The sequence below is a fragment of the Astyanax mexicanus genome, chromosome 17 (genome assembly GCF_023375975.1).
Source record: "Astyanax mexicanus isolate ESR-SI-001 chromosome 17, AstMex3_surface, whole genome shotgun sequence".
Lineage (NCBI taxonomy): Eukaryota > Metazoa > Chordata > Actinopteri > Characiformes > Acestrorhamphidae > Astyanax > Astyanax mexicanus.
The window spans coordinates 26,350,537-26,374,636 of NC_064424.1; the positions used below are offsets into that span (position 1 = coordinate 26,350,537).

The window sequence follows — 24,100 nt, forward strand, 5'->3', positions numbered from 1 at the left end:
ATTTGGCCACCTACAGTGAGGTAGAGAATAAAGTGAAAAAATTAAAAAAGAACAACATGTAGTAAATTTAGTAAACATGTAATTAAAGAGTTGTTTGTTTGATAGAAGGACAGCCAACGTAGAAACACATTCATGTTTAAAAAAGGCAACATTTTATTTTTAAAAAAGGTCTTATTTAGTCCTTGAAGGCACGTAAGCTCATATAAGGTTAGATGTCGACGCTGTGATAAATAAACACAGTCAATCCCTGAGGTGCACTAGCTGTAGCCACTGCCTCTGATGAGAAGTCTTTGTGATGAAGTGATTATGAACAAGGTAGTCACGGTTCCTCAGCTCAAGTGCAGCTAAGTTCATCTGTTCAGATAAGTGTGTTTGGTGTGTCTGTGTTTGAAACTCCAGGCAGTTGGTCCACATGACGGGTTACTGTTTCCACACGTCCAAAACACATCAGCAAGCAATGCCACAGTTCCATCAGAACTGCAGATTTACGCTCCAAAAAATAAAAAAGATTAACAACACACTTTTCGTTATGGCCATTTTGACACATTTTGTGTCGAGTTGTGAGAATAAACATTCATACACTTCTGGAAGGGATTGTTCAACGTTGACATATTCATATGATATATTTAATCATTCTAACTGTAGGGGCAATATGGCTTCTCAGTGCTCTGCAATGTTAATATCATTTAAATCAAGTTGTAATACAATACATGTATTACTTCACAGGATGCATAGGAGATGCACTATAATGACTAATAATGTTCACATAATCCACATCTGACTAACACAGTTCATGAGGTCTAGGGGGCACTATATAATTGTATAAGCTGTTCATATATCCATACATTCAATTGGACTAACTGTAACAAATTACAGGGAGTCTAGGGGGCACTATGTAATCTTTTATAATGATCATATGATCTACATGGTTATTAAGACATACTCTAATAGACTACCGTATTTTCCACACTATAAGGTACACTTAAAATAACTTTTTTTTTTCTTCCAAAAATCATCAGTGCACTTTATAATACGGTGCACCTTATAAATGAATTTTATTAGGCAAGTTGTAAGTAGCATTAAAAACACCTGTGTTATAAAGGACTTTTAGTTTACTTCTCTTCCAGTATTAGCATTACCCACTAAGCGCTAGCCATTCGGCCGTTCAGTGGTGAGTATTATCAGCCTGTAGCTTGCTTCTAACCCCTGATAGCACTGTTGGAGCAGTATAAGCATTACCTGCTAACCTTGCTAGCCAATTGGCCACTCAGAAGTGAGTATTATCAGTCTGTAGCCTGTGCATTTACTGTATTAAAACAAGCTACATGAACCGCTAGCTGATATTGCCCTGGTTTACCAGAACACTCAGGGTTCCTCAGTGTAGCACTGTCGGGCGGCATTAGCAGTTAAAGCTCTAGCCTTAGTGAAAGTCTGTAAATCTAAGCTTCCTGTACATAAACAGAAGCACTTTACTAACCCAAATAAACAGTTTTCAGGAGAGAAATCTGTGTGATTAATATTCAGTGCTGGTTTTACTTGATTTTTTTTTTTTTTTTTTAGAATGACAGTTTTGTTTACTTAGTTTAGCTTCACAGGTCTCGCCCCCACCAGCGAGACCTGCTGAATTAGAAGGGAAACAGGTGACACCTCTGTTCCTAACAAGTGCCGCTTAAAATGCACCTTATAATCTGGTGCATTTATTGACTGTGCGCCTAATAATCTGATGTGACTCATAGTGCTAAAAATACAGTATACTTAATAATGCTCCTAACACTGTAATTCTGAGAGGCTGTAATAAACTACAGTGAGTCCAGGGGGCACTATATAATGTCTTAAAATGTTTATATAATTTGGACACTATTTAATGCTTTAATATGTTCCTATCATGCAGACAGTCAATTAGACTGTAATAGACTACAGGAAGTCCTGAGGGCATTATATAATGCTTTATAATGCTTCCATAATTTACACTGTAATTCTGACTGGCTGTAATTCAATTTAGGAAGTATAGGGGGCACTATATAACGCTTTATAAGAGCTGTATGATTCACATAGTCATTTTAACAGACTGTAATAAACTACAGGGAGTTTCAGGGGCACTATATAGTGCTTTATAATCACCGTATGGTCCTCACAGTCGTTAGGACAGACTGCAATAGACTACAGTTTTTTTTATGGGCACTATATAATGCGTTATAATGTCCCTATGGTCCTCACAGTCGTTAGGACAGAGTGTAGTACACTATATGAAGTCTAGGGGGCACTATATAATGCTTTCTAATGTTCATATGATCAACACACCAGTTTTGATAGACTATCATACGCTACAGGAAGTGTAGGGAGTCCTTTATAGTACTCATATGATCCACATGGCCATTTTTTCAGACTCTAATACAATACATGAAGTCTAGTGGGCACTAGACTTTATAATGTTCATACCATCCACACTTTCATTCTGACAGACTGTTCTACGATACAGGAAGTGAACGGGGACAATATGGCTTCTATTGTTTCATACACATAGTCATTCTGACGGGAAGTTGAGGGGCGATATGGCTTTTGTTGTTGAGTAAAAGAACACATTAATGTTTAATTCTAAAAGTAATTCGCAGCACTCTGTTGTTAACACATCTGTTTTTCCAGTATGTTTTGCAGCTTTTCAGTGATTTAATTTGCTGTTGCTTTAGTATTTAGGGTAAAGCACCCTCTTGATCCTCCCGTCCGCTTTGTTCTTATCCAGCCATTTCCCACACAGGAAGATGGTGGTCACTCCGTTGGCTGTGTTTGTCACTTCGATGCGACTCAGCAGCCAACCGGGGCTGATTCCCGAGTTGTCATGTTCCACCCAGATCCGGAGCAGGTCCCCCACGTCCAAAACCTCTATGGTAAAACGGTCAGTCCGGCCGCGCTCAAACAGGTTGCGAAATTTCTGCCGCAGCTGGCGGCGACCCGAGTCGCCGTTGGAGCCAAATATGGTGACAAAGACGTTTGCGTCCGTCCCGGCACCCTTCACATCGCCTGTGATGACAACGATTTCGTACCTGACAGGCACCAGGCTACGTGCCTTGCTGGCAAAACTCTCGATGAACTTGGTGCATTCGAATGTCTGAAACTCCTCTCGTTTTGAGGACACAGGAATGAGTGAGTCGCACATAAAGATGTACCTGAGGAAGAGAGAGGGAGAGGAAAAAGTGCTTACAGGAAAGTTTGGTAAACAGAATTGGAAAGGACTCCATTTTTAGCCCCAATCCTATTTTACCCTTTGGTTCTACCACTTAGCCCTACCCCTACCCCTCTGTTTTGCATGTGCACACCTAGGGGTAGGGTGCCCTAATTCTTGTTAGGCTGGAGGAGTAGGGGGAGTATTAGAGATACATGGGGTAGTTTCCTTTCTGAAGACATACAATCTCCTAAAGTTAACTAATTAACCAGCAGCTAGGTTGCTGAACTTTAGCGTTCCACTGCAATAGCTTTAGCTCTAGAAAAAATAAGAGATCACTTCAGTTTCTAAATCAGTCTCTCTGATTTTGCTATTTATAGGTATAGGTTTGAGTAAAATTAACATTGTTGTTTTATTCTATAAACTACAGACATTTTTCCCAAATTCCAAATAAAAATATTGTCATTTAGAGCATTAATTTGCAGAAAATGAGAAATAGCTGAACAAAAAAAAAAGACGCAGAGCTTTCAGAAAACAAATAATGCAAAGAATAATGCAAAGCATATTAATAAAGTTTTAAGATTTCAGAAATCAATATTTGGTGGAATAACCCTGGGTATTAATCACATTTTTCATCTTTTCATCTTAGCATGTTCTCCTCCACCAGTCTTACACACTGCTTTTGTATAACTTTATGCCACTCTGTGTGTAAAATTCAAGCAGTTCAGTTTGGTTTGATGGCTTGTGATCATCCAGATTCCTCTTGATTATATTCCAGAGGTTTTCAATTTGGTAAATTAAGCGGTCAATTAATTATTTTTCAGAGCTGATTATCTGTATAGAGTGCTTCTATTTGGTTGTCCCAATTCTTAGGGGGAAGACTTCATCTCTTAACTCTGTTCCAGGGGGAAGGGTTTCACCTGAAAACAATGGGGAGGGGTACAAATTAGAAATGGGATGGGCCTTGGTGTCAGAGGTTACTCACTTGTTGCCAAGCTCCTTCTCTGTGATGACCACTTCCTCTACTCTCCAGTAGGCTTCCACCTTACTCTTCTTACCATCTTTGGGGCTGTGGCCCAGACAGATGCTGGCGATGTCTCCAAGTTCTTTTGAGGAAAACTCAAATCTATCTGAGGCACCCCTAAAAAATGCATATACAAACAGCTGTAGAACTCTATAAACATCTTAGCTTCCATATTGTGTTGCATTCAACCCACAACTCCTACTGTACTGTATGTTGGATGGAGATGGGTTTGAGGGCAACTGAATAAAAGTTTTGTACATAAAATTAATATATGAAATATGTTCCTAATGCAGTGGTCATTTTCAAACCTTGTCCCAACAATAAGCAGTCTTTGGCTTCTGTAAGCAGCTTCCTTAACAATAAAATACATGATGAACATAAAACTGGAGAGGACTATAAGAAGATAGAAAAGTATTTCTGAAAGCCATTTTTGTAATGTAATGAATAAGTGACAGTTAACAAAAAAGGGTTCGAAGTAACAAATCTGTTAACTTTAACACATCTGAGATTGGCCAAAAAACAGGTTGCTGATGGCAAGCTGCATGACCAGGATTCAACCCAGCAAACTCCCGATCCTTTACCTTTGCCTATGCCCATAGTGTGTACCATTTGACTGCTTTTTATCATCTGTAAAACATTCCAGAACTTTTTTACCGCAAGAATCGTTTCTTCTTGGTGGAGTTCTCCATCACGAACTCTTTGGACCTGGCTTTCTTTCCCTCTAGAATGATCCAGGCATTCTCTTTAGTCTCTGCATCGTCTGTGTCCGCTGTCGTAGTGATGACCTCGTACTCTGAGAGAGGAGATAGCACAGGCAAATATAAGAGTCTCATCTTCATTGTCTGGGCGGGACAGAAGCAGACACGGCGCTGAGTTCCTTGAAAATTTTGTTTACGTAGCTGCTAGTGATAAGAAAACAAACTGAACTGAGATGTACCTCCACCCACTAGCCAATGTATGAAATCTATGACATGACAAAAGTCATGGGACAGGAACTGAACATGAACTGTAGTGCCTCCTTTTTAATGTGGGTCTGATTTCCGTCTCTGAATGAGCTTGTTAATGAGCTGATTAGTTAAATCATCTGTGTTTGGAACAGGGAAAGCACTAAAATGTGCAGAGCAGGGTGTCTCCAGGATAGGGCTGCACAATCTGTTGTTTCAGCATTACTAGTGCAATGTGTGGTGTGTGAGGTATAATAGGCAAGTTATATCATATATGTCATGCTACAACCTGTCTGATACAAAAGGGACATTCTTCAACCAAAATTATTTGGATTAAAATGGCAAAAAAATATATAAAAATATAAAGTATAAAGACTGAATCATTTATATCGAACAGAAAAGGGGACATATTACACCTCTATTTACACAAGTTAGAATTAATGGTCTATGGGCTAAATAAAACACGTTCATGGCGTTCTTTGCACAAAATCACTCTAACATAAAGATATCTCACCATCTTTAACTATTCTTTTCAGTTTCAGTCATTTTCAGAATGGTTTAAGGGCGCTGTAACTTTTATGCAAATAAGCTGTTGCTGGCTCTCTCAGGTTTACACTGAGCGTTGATTACATGTTATTGTTAGCTTGTGCTAAAAATCAAAACATGAACAAGCTAGTTCATGTTTAACAAAAATCATTATTTCAAAGTACTTACATCACAGTAGGTACAGATCCCTCCATCAGACAAAGTCTGCTGGCTAATCCTGCTGTATACTGTTTGAGGTTCTCAACCAAAATCTTCAACTGATCTAGTGGGTGGGGTTGAGGGGTGGAGCCAGGGTGGTTCCTTGCAGGTTTTCTTATTGTGATGTCAGAGTAAGTAAGCCATTCAAACGGCTTATAGAAGCATATGATTCCTGACACCAAACTCTTTCCACTGATTCAACAAATATGGAAGGATGGATTTTATTGGTGGTTGGAGTGTTTATTGGGGCAATTGAGACCCAAGTGAAAATATAAAAGAATGCAAAAAGATTTGTCTCCTTGTTGTCCCTTTTATGTCCCAGTAAAATGAATCCCTGGAAAATGTGTGTATTTTCCTCCAATATTAAACAGACTTTGGCCAATATTGGTACCACGAAATGTTGGATTTTTGATTTGGGGAGAAATCTTGAAATCTGGTATTTTTGTATATAGCGATACATAATGCAAGACAAGAAAATATTGCAATATAATTTTATGCAATATCATCTTTCAGCCTTACTCCAGGAGTGACGGATGAGTTGGAGTGGCAGGACTAATCATCCGATTTTAGTACCTGATCTCACTGATGCTCTCTTCTGTCTGAATGCAATGAAATCTTCTTTACTGCTGTAAAAGCTAAACAACCCCCTATATACAACATATCCCCTTAATTTCAAAAGAGCCACTGAAAGAGAAGATGTCTACAAACTTCTGGATGTATTGGATGTAGTGATTTTCTCACTGGTTTTCTCGTCAAAGTCCAGCACTTCATTGTTGGCGCAGGCCACTTCCCTCATGATCTGCCCGTCATCCTCGTTCTTGGCCAGCCAGCGATCACACTGGAAGCGGAACTTCTTGCCCATGATGTCATCGTGTACGTCAACATATTCTAGATGCCATCCAGCAGCAGGACCTGCTCAGAACACACACACACATTTAGGGCGTTTTCACACTTGTAGTTCGTTTCTTTGGTCCGGATCAGTTGAAGAGTTCTCTTACTGTTGAGCATTTTCTCCCCCTGTTTGGTTTGGTTTCGCACAGGCATAAACCTAAACGCACCAAAATGTGCACCATTGGAACTGGTCTGGAACATGAGCAAAAAAAGTAAATATACAGAGAAGATTCTGTGTTTCAGCACATATATCTGTGCAGTGTGAAGCTGCTTTAACACTGAACGCTGAAAATTTACCACTGCGCTTTTAAACACAGTGATTTTTTTAATGGGTTGTGTAATGAATGCAGCACAGACCACGCATGTAAACAGCATGGAACAGAGACAGCATTTGTTCATAGCTCTGGCAGTTAGCGTAATCTGGCTAAAATATATAAGATTTAACCACACCTTATCAGGAGTTTAGCTTAGATAAAAGGAGTATATTTATTTACCGTTCGATTAAGCAGGTTTAAAAACATCAAGTGTGGATCAAAATAACCAGACCGAGACCTGCTAGTGGAGGTGATCTCGGTCTGGTTATTTTGATCCACACATGATGTTTTAAAACCTGCTTAATCGAACTGCACTAAGGGTACAAACAAACCAGAGTCCGTTTTAACCGGACTAAGTTTTGCTGGTGTGAAAATGCTTCTAAAGTCAGACCCTATAGAGACACCTGGACAGATTTTCACATTTTTTGACACAGTTTTGCATCAGTTGTTCTGGCTCTGAGCAGCTCACCCGTGTTGTCGTGCCACACCCGTATTTTGGAGAGCTCCCCGAGGCTGAGGATGTCCTCGAAGCGGAAGGTGTCGGTCTGTTTGCGCTCAAACTTGTTGGTGTTGTTGCTTTCCTTCAGAGCAAACGTTCCTGTGTCTCCATTCTCCCCGAAAATGATCATCCACACCCTAGCGTCCGTCCCAGCCCCTAAAACATCACAAGAAACCAATCGCAAGTCAGCATCTCCTCTTATCCTCTCATCACTTTATTGACTGAATTAATGAAAAGCTTAATGCTTAAAAGAGAGTTATAGAGATCATTTCCTGGTTTCCTGGTTTACACCTTGTCTGGAAGGTTAGATTATGGTGGAGGAGAACATGCCAAGATGCATGAAAACTGTGATTAAAAAACAGGGTTATAATATTGATTTCTGAAATCATAAAACTTTATGAATATGATCTTGTTTTCTGTGCATTATCTGAGGTCTGAAGCTCTGCATGTTTTTTGTTATTTCAGCCATTTCCCATTTTCTTCAAATAAATGCTCTAAATGACAATACTTTTATTCGGAATTTGGAAGAAATGTTGTCTTTAGTTTATAGAATAAAACAACAATGTTCATTTTACTCTAACATATACCTATAAATAACAAAATCAGAGAAACTGATTCAGAAACTAAAGTTCTCTCTTAATTTTCTCCAGATCTGTATATGCACTTTAGGTTTGTGGTAGATTTTATATGCTAATTGTTTGTGTTATATTATTATTATCTTATACAAAAGCTGAGTCTTACTGTTACTGTTACTTAAAATAAAAATAGAAAGACGGATTTCAACAAACAAAACAAACAGGCTAGGAAAAACATAGAGAGCCAGGCAAGTGAACAAAACCGGAACCAAAAGAACTAAGATAAGAGCAAAACAAGATCAAAACAGAGCTGTGGTGTACCATATATAGAATATATGTAGAGTTGCATACCTGAAGTATCGCTGGTTTTAACAGAGACGGTGTAGATGGTGAGCTCCACCATTTCCTCATCGTCAATAACTGCAGGCATCTCACACACCAGTGAGTGTTTGGGTCCGAACGCCCGAGACAGCCAATCATCGTATGTAAACATCGCCACTTCCTCAGATTCCAGGTTATGCAGAATGATCTACATCAGCACATTCACAGAAACACATCATGTATAAACACATGATATATGACAACTAATTATTATAATAACTACAAATAAAATGACATGTACTGAAGAAAACATGGAATGGTGTAGCAGTGTATACGATTCTCACTTCCAGGCATTTACTAAGTTATTCCTACATTGTAAAAAGGGTAAAACTTCTTTAGCATTGATTGCTATGGTATCCCAGGTGGTTGCATTAGTGTTAGTGCTATGGGGTTAAACACACACAGTGGCGCAAAAAGGGGCGCTGTACTAGATGGGGCGCCAAATCGATGCCGGACAATTATTTCTAGTCGGCATTTTCTGTAAGAGCTGTTTGTTCATGTATGATAATACACAGGGGCGTCGCCTGGTCTGGGTTTCCAGTAGCCCCGATCATTTCGATCAGCTCAGCTGTATTATTAGTGAGGAAACAGGCTGCTGTCCGCTGTGAATGGAAAATCTCTTGACGCGAATCACGGAGCGAGTTCAAGAATAAAGTTCCGCCTCTCAGGAGAAACAGCCAATCAGCTTGTTGGTTTTGCAGAGCGCGGTGGGCAAGTAGAGAAGCCCCCGCCCCAGCCCCCCCACCGCCTTTCTGGAGAGGATTTTTGAGGATTTTTGAGGGTTTTTGAGTTCTTGCACCGGATTTCAGCGCTGATGTTAAAACATATCTGGATATACAGCGATTTTTCTAAAAGAAAGGTAACTGAACTATCCGTGTAATCTGTAATAATATGTTGCTGATAGCTGGTTAAAAAACTCAACTCTGAATCAAAACACACAGATCAAGATTTGAGAATGTACCTAATCAGCCAATAACTATTTCATTTTCAAATGAATACTGTGTTTTTATTAATTTAGGATTGCAGGATTACTGTAAGCTATAATTAACGAAAATGTATTTATCTAACCAGTTAGCTAGAAGCTGGATGTTGTGGATAGCCAGAATTTAGTACTATACTTAGTTTAAACGAGTTTCTTAACCCTGGTCTCTGCCCTAAAATTGTATGTTTTCCACCAGATTCAACTGTTCAGCTAATAAACTCACCCAGATTTTTACATACCCAGGCAACACCCCTGCTAATACACATCAAAAAACAAAATGAACACTAGTCAGGCATGTTTTTTTTTCTGTCAGCGCACCTGCAGGACAGGTGCAGTACTTACAATATAACGGATCATAAAAAGTAAGTAGATGGTGAATCATAAAACTAAAAAGTTATAGAACAGGGATTGCCAACGCTGTTTTTATATTACATAACTGATATTCTGCTATACTATGCAAACTATACTGCCGATATTATGTTCGCATACACCTTAAAAAGTATGTAGTTGCACCCCTGCACACACACACATATACCTTATCCAGGTACCAGTCAGGTCTGCTTCCAGTGCCATCAATGCGGACCCTCATTTTCCTGAGTGGAGCGATGTCCTCTATCTCCAGATTAAATATGTCAGTCTGGCCACGCTCAAACCTGAACACACACACACATCCCAGCTTTCACCCTCTGTGCTACAGTGTGTTTCGGGATATGTGTGTATCCACAGAGACGTGTGTGTGTACCTGTCCTCTAGTTTAGGCAGTGGGATCTCCTCTGATGTGCCATACTTTCCATACACTGTGATGTAGATCTGAGTGTCTGTCCCGGCATGCTGGACATCCCCTGTCACCACGGTAACCTCATAGATCACCTGGAAGATGAGAAGTCAACAAGAACTTAAAGTCAGGAATAGTCCACTGATCATTAACACCGTATTTTTCAGACTATAAGGTGGACTGGATTTATGGAGCATTAAGTGACACTAGTAAAAAATCCTACTTGAAGTAAACAAGGATTTTGCCATGTTTTCTTCTAATTCAGCAGGTCGCTGGGGGACGCTGGGGATTACAAAACTGTAATTCTTTAAAAAACAAAACTTTTCTTTCAAAGTCAAATGAGCGCTGGATGTTAATCTACACAGATTTACCTCCTGAAATTGTTTTATTTGGGTGAGTAAAGCACTTTTATTTACAGTAAGCCTAGATTTCCTGTATTTTGTGAATACCTTAGCTAGCCCCTGTTAGTAGTGCTAGCCAGCTGCGGTTAACACTAGTGAGAGTAGACTAAGGAACCTTGAGTGTTTCTGTAACCCGCTATCAGCTAACGGTTTGTTTCATTGTACCTTGTTTTAAAACGGTAAACACGCAGACTACAGTCCAATATACTTACGGTTAGCGGCTAATGGTAATGCTGGGGCACACAGCCTTTAGCACTGGAGACACTAAACTGAAACTCTTGTATAACTCTGTACTTCAGTGGAGTGGCCTTACTGCTCCTTACAACCTGTTAGAATTTATACATAAGGCGCACTGGATTATAAGGCACACTGTCAATTTTTGGAAAAATTAAAGGATTTTAAGTGAGGTTTGGAATCACTCGCAAAATGGCAGTGGCACAAGCGACCAAAGAAACCCACAAATTTGAGTAAACTCTTTGTTAATAATTATAATAACTACTAAATAACCATCGATTAATGTGTAGTTTTCATGTTTTATGGCCATTTTCTTCATAACAAGCATAACAAATCACTAGTAGTTCATTCCAGCTTCCTGGTTCATGTTAAATAGTGCAACAAAGAGTATAGGCTGCAGCATGTAAGGTGGAATAAAAGAATAAAATAAAGTAAAAGCTAATAAAAGCTCATTTCTACTCCCTATCACAAAGGAATTAAGGAATGGACAATAATAATTAATTGCTGTACCACCTGCTCCTCTTTCTGAAGACATATGATAAAGCCCTAAAGTTAACTAGTTACCAGAAGCAGTTAGGTTGCTGAACTTTAGCGCTCCACTGCTATACCTATATCTGTTTTGGGTGCTTGACCGATTGTCCCAATTCTTCGGGGAGAATTTCAAAAGAAAAGGGCAGGGGTACAAAAGAGAAATGGGATTGAGTATGTGCTTTAATATGGGATTTGGGCTGTTTGTGTGTGTGTGTGTGTGTGTGTGTGTGCAAACCTTCCGTGAGATGTTAACAATTTCAGCATCCAGCACATTGAAGACTCGAGCGGTCAGTCCATCCCCCCGGTCTTTGGCCAGCCAGCACTTGCATGGGAACGAGTACATCATGCCTTTGGTTGGCACTGCAACTGCGATTTCCTCCACCAGCCAACAGTCTTCTGAAGTGGCACCATCATGACCAAGCTACACACACACACACACACACACACACATATATACACACACACACGTGTTAGAAGCTGATCATCAAAAAAAATCTCAATAAAGTATAATCAAATTGTGATTTTGAGCACCCCTAGTTAATATACTCTATATGTCCAAACGTTTGTAGACACACCTTCTAATGGACACAGATGTGTAAATGCGCAGACAGCTAGTGTCTAGTCCATGAATATAAGTATTGCCAATAGAATAGGACTCCATTAAGCATATTACTATGAACATATTGGCACCATGCCTAATGCCAGAATGGGCCAAATGATTTAAATCCCCCCACAGTATTGAGCTGTGGAGCTGGGTTGGGTTGGTTACTTGTGTGTGATGTAGGGATGACCTCATTAATGCTCTTGCTACCGAATGCAATCAAATCCTCACAGTAATATTCCAAAAAACTGTTACTCCAATAAAAGCAGGAGTCTTTTACATGAAGGTCATATCTGTGTATTTGTGGTGTCAGTGCACAGTAGAACAGTGCACCACCACACCACACTCTAAAAAGAGTTTGATTAGCCTTTCCATCAGTCCAACCAGCTGTTCTTCTAGATCTTAAACAGACCTCAACCGTTCCTGTTAGCTAAGATTTATAAAGCCGGGGTTATGCTACGTTTTAGCCCCAATTCTAAGTCTGGCCAATCAACAGCTGGAGTCAACAGATAAGAGAGAATCGAGAAGTGTGTGCGAGGGGTTCAGACTCTGATTTATGACCTCTTTATTATGGGTCAGACCAGTCAGTTGTGTCGTATATAATACATAGTTGTTTGGTGTGAGATGGACATTTTGTTCATTCCCCATGAAAATCAGGAAACCCCAGTGGAGTTCCCCAGTCTGTTTATATTTCTGATACCACTTCTAAAGTTGTGTGGTGTTTTGAAGGATTTAAATACATCACAAACCTCCACTTTTTTAATCTCTCCAACATCTGTCCCATAACAGGTGAAGTAGTCCAGTCCTCCCGGAGAAAAGTTTTTCCCTTTCGTATCCAGCCAGAGACGCTCTGTGTGCTTCTGTTTGGGTCCCTTAATGATGACATAGGCACGACTGGTTGTCCCCGCATCCTGATCCAAACCCGTCGCCAGCGTCAGGTGATACGGAATCACTATACACAAACACACACACACACACACACACACACACACACACACTCTGACTCAGTCATGGAAATATTGTAATGCAGTGTGTATAAGACGTGAACCTCATATCAGAAAAAAGGTTGGGATAGTGTGAAAAATTAATGTAAAAAAAAACCCTGAAAAGTGGTATAGTATATGTGCTTATATATGCTTTATTGTATTGCAGACAGGATGACCCTAAACTATTATATTGAATGTATTATAATCTATACATCTATTACTGCATTTGAGACCTGCAACACATTCCAAAAAATGGGACAATTAATGACTAGTAATAAGGTCAAATAAATAAATATTCAGCAAATAAATAATGCTGTGATTTTAAACAGGCCAATAGGTGATTATATCCGTGATTTATTATAAAAGCAGTATCCCTAAAAAACTCTGGGGAACAAAGATGAGAAAATAATCGTCAGTTTGTAACAAATGTGTGAGAAAATATAGAAAATGTAAAAAATCAATGTTTATCAAAACCATTACTTTACACATTTACATTCAAAAATGCCACTTAAAACATGTTTTGGCACTATGCTCAGAAGTAGCATTGACTTTTCTTGGGATCTGGCATAGATTATATCACAGCGGAATTTGTGTTTTGGAGTGGGTATACAGTGTAAAACCACATGTTGCATTCATTGCAAAGACATGGCTAAAAAATTCAGGATCTGCTAAATTTGGAAATTAATAATGTAACAATAATGAACTTTTTGTGATTGAGGTTGTACAATGATTTTTGTTTTTGTGCATGCATGTGTGTGTGTGTGTGTGTGTGTGTGTGTGTGTGTGTTTATGCTCACCTGAAGGCTCTTCCTCTTCTTCCTCCTCTTCATCTTTCATCTTCTTCTTCTTGTTCATGTTGCTGTCCAGGTTTGTCACTTTCTTTATAGGACAGAACGCAGTCTCTCTCTCTCCTTCAAAATCCTGCACACACAAGACTTTGGTTCCTTTTTTTTCTAGCAAGTCTTGCTAAGCTAAGCTAAGGATCCTATAAGAGTCATTGGATGAAACACTCAAAGCTACATTCTTACACATCACCAAAAAGTAATTCTATTTATGCTAATATCTGAATCTCTGTATCAGTCCTAGCCAGAAGCAAGTAGCAAGCATTTCTACAGAACAGTCTGAGATTTAAATAAATAAAAATCAGAATGAGTGTTTAAATATATAAAAAAAAAACACTGTCAAATCCATATCAGTTTCTTACTGATTAATTTACAATTATTGCTCTCAATACTTATGCAAGTCACCTTTTAAGGAAAAATAAGTTTGGCTCAATTCATTTACTCTTTTTACAGAGCCGGGTGACATATTAGTGGTTTTATTTTGCAATGTGAACAACTTTTTTACATTTTTAATTTTGGAATGAATGAATAAAGTCACACTTATACAGAGTCTTTATATAGAGTCACCCAGGGATGCTTTACACTTACGTTTTATGCACAACTTAGGTATTAAAATAAAACTTGACACCACTCATTTTAATTCTATTGGTTATGAACTTTACTGCATAAGAGCGTGGCATGAGAAGGAAATATGCACATGTGTGGAGTGAAGGTTTCACACATACACACACATTCACCTTGACGTAGAAGAATCTGTCGATGCGCTTGTCCTCTTTGTTGCGAGAGAGCCAGCGCTCGCACTGGAAGAGAAACACCTCATCTGTATCCGTGTCGATGATTTCTACCTGGTCCAGGTACCAGTCGGGGCTCAGCATGCTGTTGTCATGGCGGATGTGGATCTTAAACACATGTCCAAGGTCCACTGCTTCAATGCTGAATGTGTCCACCTGTTCAATCAGAAGGTAGCAGCCAATAGTCAGTCAGAATGATACATACAACACACCCACTATTTTGTTAAATGTCCCTTAGCAACTTAAACCTTAACATGACACTTTAGATAGAAATAAACAGGCTTCTGTGTAATTCTGGTTGGATATTTGGATCGTTTTAGCCTGCATTATCCATTACAATTACTATTTAATGTGTGTTTTTAGCAATTTTATGTTGAAGAAGGTAGTCCATTTTTTAAAGCAATGCTACCACCAACATGCTTAACAGAAGGTACAGGTACAGAAGGTATAGTGTTCTTAAAGTTGAATAGTTTACATTACCGGTCAAAAGTTTTAGAACACTGCTATATTTTAGTTGTCCATTAGCAGTGCTGTTTGGCCCAGACAAAATAGTTTTTAATTTTCTCACCTTAGCAATTAGACTTTATTACTGCACTTCACCTCTCAGACCTCTAGGGCTTCTCTTCACTGCTGAAACTGACACAGTCCAGTGTTAAACTGAGATTAAGGAGTTGCCATGTGGGTCAGCCAGACACTCTTCCTGTATCAGTTTTCTCCAGTTTTCAAAGGTCACTTGAAGGTGTAGGAAAGAGTATTCACTGCTTTCTGACTTCATCTGTAATTTCTCTAAAGGAAATAACTGTCTCTACTGTCCAGAGAAATATTTCTACTAGACTCTGCACTGCACTCCACAACTTCTCAATTCATGGCAAAAGTATTGGATGAAGCACCATATTTCCAGAGAACAGAGTTTCAGTGCTCCACAGCTCAATGCTAGGGGATGCCCTAGCCCATACCTAGTAGTAGTGTGTACTGTGTACTGTGTGAGTATCTTACCGATCCTCTCTCAAACTTGTTCCTGTTGTTCTCGGATTTGCTGAGTTTGCGCTCCCCTGTGTCCCCCATGTCTCCATACATGGTGATGAAGACGTTTGCATCCGTGCCCGCTCCGTACATGTCCCCTGTGCTTACGGTCACTGAGTATGTATGAGCTAAACACATACATAAAATAAAATGGTACCAGTACAACTACCATTATTATCAAGCAGAAATTGCATAAAGAAGACACAAATCGTCAAAACAATAGTTGCACTCAAAAGGAATCAACGGGCAGAAATGAAAACTGGTGGTTATTAGAGCAAGACTGGAGTCATGGATTGACTCAGATCTGTGTGTCAAGCAACCATTGTCAGTAGCAAGGCCAACAGTTTGTCAGTATTTATCACTGTGTGAGTCACTGTGTCACTACTTTTGTAGTTTTCCTTAGTAAAAAGATATATATTTTGCTTTCTTCTTGCATCTCAGGGAGTGACAACTGGCCTACGTGACAATTCAGTCACGTTTTCAGCACAAACGTATACAATGCAGTGAGGAGAGAGATGCACATTTTCTAGCTGGAAATAAAAGCACAATTCACAGTATCAAGGTTGGTTGTTTGGAGTCTCAGCAGCACACTTACAGAACAAGTCCCACCAGGTGGAGCGAAGTTTCCAATAAAGTGAGTATTGGGCGTGTTAGAGATGCAGCTGCTCCTGGCCTTGCTGGTCAGTGAGAGCAGTCAGGCAGAGTTTGGGGGGGTGAGGATGGAGAGAGGTTCACCGGTAACAGCTCAGCTCACCTATAGATCACTAAAATAAGGCCCTAAATGTTTTAATCATTTATTGCTTCTTTATTGAAAACTTATTTTCTTTTTAAAAAGCATCGCAGTCCAACACTTCCTTCTGGGTACAACTATTTCTTTAACGATGAGTGTGAATAAGAGATGTGGAATTTTTCTATTGCTACATTTGTAGGCTTCGCTGTAAAAATGTCTTAAACAATTCACAAATAATAATTGCACCAAGACTATGACATAATAAAGTATGTGTGTATGAACAAATAAAGCAGAAATAATCTGAATGGACAGGTAAACATGTCCCACATACTCTCCAATGCGTCATCCACCTCAGTCTCGATCACTTTCAGAGTTCCGTCTCGAGACAGTTTCTCAATGATGATGTCAGAGGGGACGAGTTCTCGAATCGTCTCTCCATCATCCTCTGATGTCGCCAGCCAACGGTCGCATGGAAATATGCACGTCTCGGAACCCTATACACACGTACATCAATACAGACACATACACAATCCACAATGATCAAAAAGATCAAACACTTTAAAGCCATGTGCTGTATTTCACTCTTGAGTTGGGTTGTCATAATATAATATTTTTTAACCAATGTGTGAGTTTTCTTAAAACAGCTGAAATTCCAAAGCGTGTGAAATTTTAAATAAATCTTTAAATTTTTCCCCCTTTTTTACCCAATTGAAATGAAAAGCCAATTACCCAATCACCATTCATACATCAAGTCACCATATCACTAGTAATACTCCTAACACTCCAATACAGATGAAGTCAATTACAGCCTTATTTCTAACTGCTGCTGATGCAGCATCTCTGGCCAGCAATATTACACTATAAGTGATGAGGTGATTGAGTTTAAACCAGCAAAACTCAGATCATAATGACAGCACCTTAATCTGCTGAAGTACCAAAATACAGCTCTGGAAAGAATTAAGAGACCACTTGAGAGAAAATTATTGATTTATTTCATGAACTATGGACATTTCTCCCAAATTCCAAATAAAACTATTGTTATTTAGAGCATTTATTTGCAGAAAATGAGAAATGACTGAAATAATAACAAGATGCAGAGCTTTCAGACCTCAAATAATGCAAACAAAACAAGTTTATATTAATAAAGTTTTAAGAGTTCAATATTTGGTGGAAAAACCCTGGTATTTAATCACAGTTTTGTATGCATCTTGGCATGTTCTCCTCCACCAATCTAACACACTGCTTTTGAATAACTTTATTCCAGTCAAAAATGGTGCAAAAAAATTTAGGCAGTTCAGTTTGGTTTGATGGTTTGTGATCATCCATCTTTCTCTTTATTTTATTTCAGAGGTTTTCAATTTGATAAAATTAAATAAACTTTTATTTTTAAACTTATCTTTTCCAGAGCTGTATTTCACATTCCTGTGTGTGTGATTTTTCAAAAACTTGTGTGATATTTATTTTAATTCTGAAACAAGACTTTTATGAAACATGATTTTTAAACTTCAATGCATAAGATCCAAATTCCAAAGCATGCGATAGTACATTTATAATGAGAAGTGTAAAAAACACTTTCCTATTATTACAGTAATTGTACTAATATACACATACTCTCAGCCACTGGCAGCAGATCTGTGAGGCATGGTGTGTCAGTGTTGGTTACACCGGTTTGCTGTAGTGCTTGTTTTCAGGCTTTTGGGCCTGTCTGCTGTCCAGGAGATAACTGTACGGGTCACAGACCAGCAGCCAGTGGAACTAATTATGTACAGACAGTCAGACAGACAGGCCGGGCAGACAAACGGGCCGGGCAAGGAGACGGACTGGGCACACGCCGCATGTGGGTCAATAGAATGGGTGGATTACAGCCACCAGAGGGAATAAAGAATTCACACTAAATGCCAGCCATGAGAATTCTAGACCCAGATCTAGTGCTGTATTTGAAATCCCGGGTCACTGGAACATAATTTCTGTTATTCTGAATAAAATGTTGGAATTCGGAGTTGTCCATTAGGATTCGCTCCCAGGTGTTTAAATTTTGAGCCAATGTTTGGAATCCTAAGCCAACTGTGGGGTTTCTGCTCCAACTGGGTATTCAGAAGTTTTGGAATTGTGTAATGCAACTTGTGGGATAACAAAATAATTTCTGGAATTCTGAACTGCTGTTTGGAATTGTGTCTGAACTGTTAGGGGGTTTTAACAAGCAAATTGTTCCAGAGTTTTGACTTTTGGAATTTCAGTTGTTAATTGGAATTCTGACTTTTAAAGAGTAGTATGTGGAATGAATTGTGCAGTTCAGCTGGTAACAATAAATCAGAATCTGTTATTCTAGTCCAAACCCTTTAAAGCTATGTGCTGTATGCACAATAAAATCATGACTGAACTGCTGGGTTTTGTTGTAACAAGTGTATTGTTGTAGTATTTGACTGTTGGAATTTTCACTATTTTGAAATTCTGACACAGTTATAGTTTGTTTTGTGCATGTTCAGATATTAGTTTAGATCTAAAATTATATTCTGATTTTTGGAATTCTAAATAGACTGTTCTAGCAATAGTTCTAGCAGGAAACTCCAGTGCCTGTCACTCGTATCTCAACCAGTTTAACCTGTTTCCACCTGTCTTTTATAAGACCTCCCTTTACACACCCTTCTATGCTTGCAGGCACTGTTTTGTTTATCCGCCTCCAGATTGGTCCCGCTGGCTGCCTAAGGGTTGGCTCTGCCCCTGCCTCCTTTATATGGCAGGATCTGTGAGGGTCTATATGCTGCAGAACTGGGCTGATGACGGGGCCTACACCAAATACTTTACATTAATTGCTACTGAACACATTGTTAATACTATCGAAATTAAAACTGTTATTATTACACAATTGCTTCTAGAGTCCTTCTGGTATCCTTCCTGTTTTTTAAAGGATCAAATTAAGTAGTTATTCCTTCACTCTTAACCCCATTTTTGATGAATCTAATAAGCCTAATAGTGTGTTTGCATTAATTTAATGGTTTAAGGATATGTTTCCAACACTAAGGAATTTGGAAAAGCGGAGCATTGTGGTGTATTTGTTTAGAGACTGTTCAGTTTCAGATTTTCCACTTCACTGCAGGGTGAAGACTGTGTATACTGTATTTTTTAAGTGAGAAAGTTGTACTCTAGAGTTTTAACATACCTTTCCTTTTCTTAGAAGTCTTCTGATCTCCACCCTGTCGAGGTGCCAGCCCCCGTTAACACCACGATTATCATGACCAATCCGGATCTTCTCAATTATGTCACCTATATCCTCTAACTGCAGGGATACAAGGTATCAGTCATACAAAACAGAATTAAGATTAAGATTAAGTCTTTATCTTGAGGAACCAAACTTGGGTTATGTTGTATGATAAATACCAATATGGAAATAAGCTCCTTCAGAATGTTTGTGATGCCCAACACACTTTTATATCTGGGCAAATCCATTACTCAGTATTGTTTTCAGTTCTACACCAGCCAAAATCACTGGATCGAATATTGGAGGGGAAAAATATTATTTGAAATAATCCATTAGCCTACACTAACCTTTAAATGCATAAAAATAGTTTAATTCGAAGGGTGAAAAATCAGCAGATACTCAAGACTGCAGTATTCATATCAGACTTTAAATAATAGTATCGTGCCACTCATTACATATTCAACTCAACAAAAATCAGTATTTTTTCATCACTGTGTTCATTAAAACATCTCCAAAGCTGCTCACAATATTAACCAAAAATTGCAATATCTGCACACAGGTTTTACCTCTACAATGAACATATTCTCAGCTGCTCTCTCGAAGTACATGCGCCGCTCTCTCTTGTTGACACAGAGGGATTTCTGAGATGTACAAACACCGTTCTGACCGTAGAGGACGATGAAAACATCAGCATCCGTCCCCGCCGCAAAGATATCACTGGTGAAGACCTTAATCTCATATGGAACATCTGGAACAGAGAAGAGCAGGGAAGTTCAGATGATGGAACATCAGCACTTACAAGGCTAACTCTTCAGCAATTAGCTTTTTTTCTTTTTCTTTACTGTAGTCCTTTCATGTAAGTAGAAACAGACTCTACCTCATCTGTTTTATATTACCAACCTTCTACCCCACTGGTTAACAAGCCCCTCTTAAGTTAAAGGTAGTGATTCTGTTCTAGAGCTGTATCTGGACTCTTAAGTCACTGGAAAATAACTTTTTCTATTCTGACATGATTGTTAAAATTCTGATATAGCTGTTGGAATTCTGACATGACCATAGAATTATGTTCCAACTGTTTTCAATATCTGGAATATTTGGGAATTCTGACACAAATCCATCTTTATGCGTATTCTGAACACATGTTGAGACTTAAGATCTGATTGAAAGTAATACTGTATAAAGCAGTATTAAAACATTTTAAATATATTTTCAAAGAAAGACAGTATTTCATAAATATGTCTGATGTACCAAATTTCTGTTTTGTGTCTCACTAAAACAGGCAAGTATTAATGTACATTGAAGACAGCTACAGGATGGGAATGCTCACTTAATGCTCACTAAATTTGACTAACATTATTGGTTTGTGCTGTTAGTTAGTAGTTAGCCTGTTACCTAATGTTAGTGGTTTGTTCTGTGCTGTTAGCATTTATTCTGTTAGCTAATGTTATTGGTTTGTGTTGTGCTGTTAGCGTTTAGCCTGTTAGCTTGTTAGCTAATGTTAGTGGTCTGTATTGTTAGTTGTTAGCCTGTTAGCTAGCATTATCTAAAGCTAGCTAATTAACTAAGACCTCCTTCTCTCAGATTTTCATCAGTTCTCAGGTTAGTTAGATACAAATGGCTATACTGAGCTCTGTAAAACTCTGTCTCTGTATATGTACCATGTAGAATCCAGCAATAGTGTTGTTTACCAGTCTTGATAGTTAATTACACAAAATAGCTAACTAGCTAGTATAAAACAGAACTCTTTTTATTGATATCATCCTCGTCTAAACATTTAACTATAAGGGTAGTTTAGTCAGATAGATTTTAGTGTTTTCTGTGGTGAACAGAATGTTTGTTGTCATGCTAGCTAAGTGAAGGGAAGGAATTCTTAGTGAACAAGTTAACTCTGGACAGCTGTTAATGCATAAACATTTCTATTTCTCAAATAAATTTAAACTCTATCCACACTTAATTGTGCAAAATAATACTTTCATTTTCACTGAAACAGACTTAAGCTCATGTTGATTTATATTATCCACACTCTCTAGCTCACTAGTTTCTACATCCTGCCCAGCACATTTTATTGTTTTCCCTGCTTTCACCCCAGCCAATCCAGCAAATCTTGACCACCAGTCAATTATTATCTGCTCTTCTCTGGTCCTGTGCTCACAAAATCACCACTACTTTAGAGTCAGTCTGTTATTAACACCTGTATAGTGAAGCTAAACTGCCTGGCCAAAAAAAAAGTCGCCACCAACAAAAAAGGTCACACACTCTAATATTTAATTGGACCGCCTTTAGATTTGATTTAGCTCGCATTCACTGTGGCATTGTTTCGATAAGCTTCTGTCACTAGATTTATTTCAATCCAGTGTTGCATTAATTTTTAACCAAGATCTTGCAGCAGCATTGATGATGGTAGAGTCTGACCACTGCACAAATTCTTCTCCAGCACATTCCAAAAGATTCTCAATGAGGTTAAGGTCTGGACTCTGTGGTGAACAATCCATGTGTGAAAATGATGATCTCACGCCCCCTAATCCACTCTTTCACAATTCCAGCCCCATGAATCCTGGCATCGTTATCTTGGAATATGCCCATTCCATCAGGGAAGAAAATGTCGATTGATGGAATCACCTGGTCTATATTCAGTATATTCGGGTAGTCAGCTGACAATTCTTTCAGCACATACTGTTGCTGAACATAAACCTGCAGACCAACTGCAGCAACCCCACATTATTTGCTCAGTTCAATCCAGGTGGAGATTTTTTTTTTTGGCCAAGCAGAGTATAATGCTTTAGCGTAGGCGTAACTTATAAAGCAGGTGTGTGTTTGTGTGTGTGTGTTTGTGTGGGACATTACAAGGTGTGTATAGCTCTGTCTGCAGCTCATTAGGGTAAAGGTCTCTAAAGGTGGCTCCATCATCCTCTGCTCTGTCCAGCCAACGGCCGCATGGGAAACGCAGGAGCTGCCCCAAAGATGGAGCATTGATCTCCACCCAGTCCAGAAACCAGCCTGGAGAAGTACCTGATACACACACACACCAACAAACACATAGACACATCCACACACACACACACACACACACACATATGCACGCACACGTACACTGTAAATAATTGTCTGTAATATTTTACGCCAAGGCTGACAAACCCGGGGATTCATCAGAAAACAGTAAATCTTTTCTTGAATGGCTCCAGTCGAGGACTTGCTGTCACGCTTATAAGACATGTATAACATCACTAGGGCTGCTCTGAATAGTTTGAGTACCTGGATCTTCCTTTGTTGAATTCCTTCAGAGTTCAGAAGTTCTGTCTGCTTATCTTGCCAAAAAAAAATGAAAAAAATGAAACTGCAGGTATCCACAAAATATCAGCTAAATCCACTTTAGACAAGATTATTGTTGTTTTTAGAGGTTAACTGGTCTAAAGTGGTGTGCCAAATCCGTAACACTTCTCAGAGTTGTCATTTTCTTCTGGTATCTTCTGGGCTGCACTCACATCAAACATGAGCTCCTTTAGACAATTTCCAAAGTAATTGATTCAGTCCACCAGTAAGAGGTGTTTTCAGCTTGTCAGTAAGAAACAAAAATGATTATTCAGGGGAATTGTGGAAGTCACACGAACAATTCCATTGTCTGTTCATATTCTGTTTAGGCAAATCCAAATAACTGCCAACAAAACTGCATGTTTAAGCTGAATTAAGATAGAGGTGAACTGTTCTATTGTGCAGTGTTTCTCACGAAAACATAATCTTAGCGGATGAGTCAAAAGAAGGAAATTTTAACAGTTTGATAAGCCAGATGAGTTTTGGAAGCAAGTGCACTGATAGTTATATTAAAAGTTTTTGACCACAATCAGCAAATCTGCACTGAACTGCACTGATTTTAATAGAACACTTTCCTTTCTGTGCCAACTGTATGTGGATGCATGATGTTTTGAAACTGGGCTGCTGTCAATTGCACTGGCAATATTGCAAAGGTAAAGCAACAACTTTTTAAAAAGTTTGAATAAAAATGAAAAAACATGTAATTTAATAAGGGTGACAATTTTTTTTGTTCAACTGCACACTTAAAATTACGTCTAATTATGAAACCTACATTTTTTTTATTATTGTTCTTAAGAATAGTTCTGAAAATGAGAATTCAAGCTTTCGTATTCAGAGCACATAAAATGGCCTTCAGACCATCCCTAGATATCATCAATGATGCAACAATTTCACAAATGCATACACAGTTTGAGGTTTAGTCAACATACATTAAGCGTCATTTGTCTGTGATGCATGAAGACATAGCCAGTCTGCATTTGCATACATGAATATTTATCAGCCTTGCATCATTCATGAGTGCTATACATGCCTTATCCTGCTGTCAAACCCATGAGGCCCGCCCTTCAAGTAAAGTATTACTGGCAAAAACAATGTAATCGAACACCGTTTATTAGTATACTAGTGACTGATCATAGTACACTGGTGTTTACCAATGTATATTAA

General features: G+C 38.7%; 1 protein-coding gene across 1 annotated transcript in view; it reads right to left on the bottom strand.

Annotated features, from left to right (window-relative positions):
• Positions 1–129: 129 nt before the first annotated feature.
• Positions 130–24,100, bottom strand: part of LOC111193926 (lipoxygenase homology domain-containing protein 1-like) — a 59,400-nt gene continuing 35,429 nt past the window's right edge. The window contains exons 26-42 of the mRNA XM_022676412.2: positions 22,472–22,636; positions 20,194–20,375; positions 19,589–19,705; positions 16,760–16,922; positions 15,672–15,826; positions 14,622–14,831; positions 13,840–13,963; positions 12,806–13,008; positions 11,691–11,876; positions 10,257–10,384; positions 10,050–10,167; positions 8,503–8,680; positions 7,547–7,732; positions 6,614–6,784; positions 4,839–4,977; positions 4,146–4,301; positions 130–3,164 (exon numbers count right to left, since the gene is read on the bottom strand). Coding sequence (XP_022532133.2) covers positions 2,684–3,164; positions 4,146–4,301; positions 4,839–4,977; positions 6,614–6,784; positions 7,547–7,732; positions 8,503–8,680; positions 10,050–10,167; positions 10,257–10,384; positions 11,691–11,876; positions 12,806–13,008; positions 13,840–13,963; positions 14,622–14,831; positions 15,672–15,826; positions 16,760–16,922; positions 19,589–19,705; positions 20,194–20,375; positions 22,472–22,636 — 3,062 coding nt within the window. The 3' untranslated portion in view covers positions 130–2,683. The remainder of the gene's footprint in view (positions 3,165–4,145; positions 4,302–4,838; positions 4,978–6,613; positions 6,785–7,546; positions 7,733–8,502; positions 8,681–10,049; positions 10,168–10,256; positions 10,385–11,690; positions 11,877–12,805; positions 13,009–13,839; positions 13,964–14,621; positions 14,832–15,671; positions 15,827–16,759; positions 16,923–19,588; positions 19,706–20,193; positions 20,376–22,471; positions 22,637–24,100) is intronic.